General features: G+C 48.5%; 1 protein-coding gene across 1 annotated transcript; it reads right to left on the bottom strand.

Annotated features, from left to right (window-relative positions):
- Positions 1-2,063: 2,063 nt before the first annotated feature.
- Positions 2,064-2,795, bottom strand: LOC116661548 (tyrosine-protein phosphatase non-receptor type substrate 1-like). The gene has a single exon (XM_032473842.1). The coding sequence runs from the start codon at positions 2,496-2,498 to the stop codon at positions 2,133-2,135; it is 366 nt and encodes a 121-aa protein (XP_032329733.1). The 5' UTR covers positions 2,499-2,795; the 3' UTR covers positions 2,064-2,132.
- Between the last annotated feature and the right edge of the window lie 1,666 nt (positions 2,796-4,461).

The raw sequence follows: 4,461 nt of genomic DNA, 5'->3' as shown, positions 1-4,461 counted from the left end.
TAGATTTTTTTCTTTATTTTTAGAATTTGTTTGAGCCTATATGATTCTAAAGCAAGTAGATATAGGAATGGGTTAACAACTTAAACAGGGTAACCACAAATCAAAAATAATACAATAGAGTCATACAAACAAAAAGAAAAGAAGCATAATACAAAAGAAAATCATCAAACCACAAAGGGAAAAACAAAAAGAGAAGGAAAGGAACAAAGAAGAAATACAGAATCAACTGGAAAACAAGATTTAAAATGGTAATAAATACACATCTATCCATAATTACTTTAAATGTTAATGGAATAAATGCTCCAATCAAAAGATACAGAGCGGCAGATTGAATAATAAAACTAGTGTCTACAATATGCTGCCTATAAGAGACACACTTTAAGGCAAAGGACACATATAGATTGAAAGTGAGGAGATGGAAAAAGATATTTCATGCAAATAGAAATTACAAGAAATCGGGGGTAGCAATACTCATCAGACAAAATAGACTTTAAAAGAAAGCCATAAAGAAAGATAAAGGAAGACACTACATAGTGGTAAAAGGATCCATACAAGAAGAGGATATTATACTCATTAACATACATGCACCCAGTATAAGAACAGCTAAATTCAAAAATACCAACAGACATAAGGAAGAAATCAATGGGACAATGATAATAGTAGGAGACTTTAACACCCCACCAACATCAATGGACATATCTTCAGACAGAAAATAAGGCAACAAAGATCGTAAATGACACAATACAACAGTTAGACTTAATACTCTCAGGACACTACATTTAAAAAAATCAGAATACACATTCTTTTCACCTGGTCCTGTCTTCTCCAGGGCCAGCCCTCTCCTGGGCATTCCCTCCCCTATGACTGACCTCCCCTGGGCCTGCACTCATCTGGGCCTGACCTCTTATGTGCCTGCCATCTCCTGAGCCTGCCTACACCTGGACTTAATCTCATGTGGGCCTTTTCTCTTCTGGGCCACCCCTGTCCTGGGCCTCCCGTTACCTGTTCCTGTCCTCTCCAGGGCCAGCCCACTCCTGGGCATTCCCTCTCCTGTACCTGGCCTCACCTGGTCCTGCCGTTTCTTGTGCCTGCCCTCTCCTGGGCCTGCCTTCACCTGGAACTGTCCTCTCCAGAGACAGCAGTTTCCTGGGCATTCCCTCCCCTGGGCCTCTCCTAACCGAGACCTGTCCTCACCTGGTCCTGCTCTCTCCTGGGCCTGCCCTCTCCTGAGCCTACCTGAACCTGAACCTGACCTTATGTGGGCATGCAATCTCCTGGGCCTGCACTTACCTGGGCCTGGACTCTCCAGGGCCAGTCCTATCCTGGGCATTGCCTCCCCTGTGCCTGACCTCCCCTGGGCCTGCACTCATCTGGGCCCACCCTGTCCTTTGCCTGCCATTTCCTGAGCTTGCCTTCAGTTGGATCTGACCTCATGTGGGCCGGCACTCTCCTGGGCCTGCTCTATTCTGGGCCTGTGGTCACCTGGGCCTGCACTCTCCAGGGCCAGCCCGGTCCTGGGCCTTCCTTCATCTGGTCCTATCCTCTCCAGGGCCAGCCCTCTCCTAGGCATTCCCTCCCCTGTGCCTGACCTTCCCTTGGCCTCTCCTCACCTGGGACTGCCCTTAACTTGGCCTGTCCTTTGCTGGGACTCCCCTCACTTGGTCCTGCCCTCTTCTGGGCCTGCCGTCTCTTGAGCCTGCCTTCACCTAGACCTTACCTCATGTGGGCCTGTGCTCTCCTGGGCCAGCCCTGTCCTGGGCCTGCGCTCACCAGGGCCTGCCCTCACATGGGCCTGCCCTCACCTGAACCTGCCCTATTGTGGTAACTGCAGCAAAGTAAGTGAAATCCCTGGCACTTAGGGGCTTGGCTTAGAGTAGGTGCTCAGTAGTTGGAGATTCTGTTGGTAGGTAAAGGACACTACTGAGCATAGTGCTGGCATGTGGCAGGTGTCACCTGGCAGCTGCCATTAAATCAGTAGTGAGTGACCAGCACATGCAGCTGCCTGGTGGCCGGGAAGGACTGTCAGGAAATCTATTCCAGGCAATTCAAGGCCTGGAGCCATAAGCAGGGGGAGGAGCAGATGTGGCCTTGGGGGCAGGTGTGGGCTCGGGCTGGTGTGAGGGGCATCTACCTCAGATGGTCTGAGACAAGTTGGCAGTCCCACGGAGAGGAGGGCCCCCCTGGAGGGTGACGTGGGCCACCTCGCAGACGACCTGGGAGCGAACATCCCCTGGGGCCAGCACCACCTTGGCTGTGCTGGAGATGTTGTAGGAAACGCTGTCTCCCTCTGGGTCCACGCTGGTCTGGGAGGCTGTGATCTCACTCCCATTTTTGAACCATTTCAGGGAGATGTTTCTGGGGGAGAAGCCGTGGGATCTGCAGGTGAAGCTCATTGTCTGCTCAGGTGGGGCCCTCGTGGCAGGGCCTGATACCATGGGTGGAGAGGGTTTCACTACAGAAGGAGCATTTACAACAATGAACATCATTGTCATTATCATCACTAATGATAAGCTTGCGACACAGTTAAGAAAGTTCACATATTTTTTATGATTTTGTTTTCAACTTTATTTCAATTCAGTTTTGTTGCAGGGTGAAATAATCAGGTTTATTTCATTTCTTTTTTTTTTTAATCTTTTTTCTTTAATTTACTGAGGATTGAACACAGGACCTCGTGCATGCTAAGCACTGAGCAGCAGACGAGAGGTGTGGCTGGGGCCCCTCCCAGCTCCTCATCTGTGAAACAGGACAGCAGGTATTATCCTTCCTGGGGTTGCAGTGAGGGTTCAGTCTGGCAGTGGAAGCATCCTTGCTTTGAGTAAAATCAAGATGCCTCACAAAACTAAACAAAGTTTTCTCTTTAACCTGGACTGTGTTTATATCCAGAGCTCTCCTTTCAGGTGTTTATTAATTTACTCCGTAGTTTTCATTCTTTCCTCAAATATTCCAGTAGGACTAATGTGCCAATCCCTGAATTTCAAAGGAAAAGGAGTGAAGGGATGTTTTTCTGAATCTGGATTCCTCTCTTGGGTCAGTTTTGAGCTGAAAGCAAAGATCACTGAGTGCTGAGAAACCAGAGGTGGTTAATTTCTTAATTGTTCTTAAGTCAGAAGAGACACAGATGCAGGCCCATGAACCAGGCAGAAGCAGCTCCCGTGTCCTGAAAACATACACAAATCAGAGAATCAAAAGTGAGGGTGCAGGAAGGGGGGTATAGCTCAGTGGTAGAGCACATGCTTAGTGTGTATGGCGTGCGTGAGGTCCTGGGTTCAATCCCCAGTGCCTCCATTAAGGGGAAAAAAAATATGAGCACAGTTTCTCCCTGTAGAAGTTCCCATAGGCTGTCTTCAAATTGTTCATTATTACCCAATATCGCCTGTAAAAGTCAAAAGTCGACAGACAGCAAATATTACAAATATTTCCATTTGTTAACAGTTATCTGCTTCCTAAAACTCATGGGACATTTTAAGGATATAGTAAGGGGGTGTTACTTGAATATGTGAAGTCATAAAAACACCAGCATTCTGGATGCCCCAGAAAGATGAGACATTGCGATCAGCCTGAGGCTGGATGATCCACCCACGACCTTCAGCTCTTCAATTCCCCCCACCAGCCCTGAGAAGGGGGCCCAAGTGGGGTCCCATGTACAGGACGAGGCTCAGGGAGGACGCAGCTGGCCAAGGACACCAGCGAGGAAAGGTTGGAGCTCATCTCAGCGCACACAGGGCTGATTGATTTTAGGGTCTCTGATCTTTATCCTTGAGCCTCAGCATCTGATTCTGGACAAACCTGGTCAGACTAGTGAGGATGTATGTAAAACACAGGGCCTGGTGTAGAGTAGGTGCTTAGTGAACAGGACCTGTGATTGTTATCATGTGAACTGGTCATTCCTAGTTCTGAAACTACCTATTTATTCTTAAGGCGGTAAGAAGGCAACATAAAAGCCCAATGGAAGCACCAAGAGGAGTCTCAAATCCTGCTCCATGCAGCTGCCATGTAAAATCCACATGAAGAAAGTAGAAACACCAAATTATGATTTTTCCCCCTATTTTTAATAGTCCCCTCAGAAAATAAGTTAGGGGAATTGGCTTTCAAAACATGTGAGATCACAGGTGTTTTTCTGGCTATTCGGTCTTTACAGAAAGCTGGAGGCATTTTGAAAGGAGGGAGGACAGATTCCATCAGTGCCACATTGGTGTGTTGAGGCAGGAGGGCTCTGGGCTGAGCAGGGAGCGTCTGTGGGGATCCCAGCGCCTGTTTAGACACAAGTCTCTAAAGCTGGGGAGGTCTCCCCATTGATGAAGCTCCGGGCTGAGGGTGGTCTGGGCAGCCCCTCCTCGAGGCTGGAGAGGGCAGGAAGCCACGCTCAGGGAAAGCGTGCTCCCTGGGGTGGGCTCTGCCTGCCACTCCACTGGGTTCACTTTCTTGGGCTACTAATGGCTGGGGAATTGGGCTACCCAGGCA

Source organism: Camelus ferus, chromosome 35 (genome assembly GCF_009834535.1).
Source record: "Camelus ferus isolate YT-003-E chromosome 35, BCGSAC_Cfer_1.0, whole genome shotgun sequence".
NCBI lineage: Eukaryota > Metazoa > Chordata > Mammalia > Artiodactyla > Camelidae > Camelus > Camelus ferus.
The sequence above is the reverse complement of the archived record's forward strand: the minus strand, read 5'-3'. Positions and strand labels throughout refer to the sequence as shown.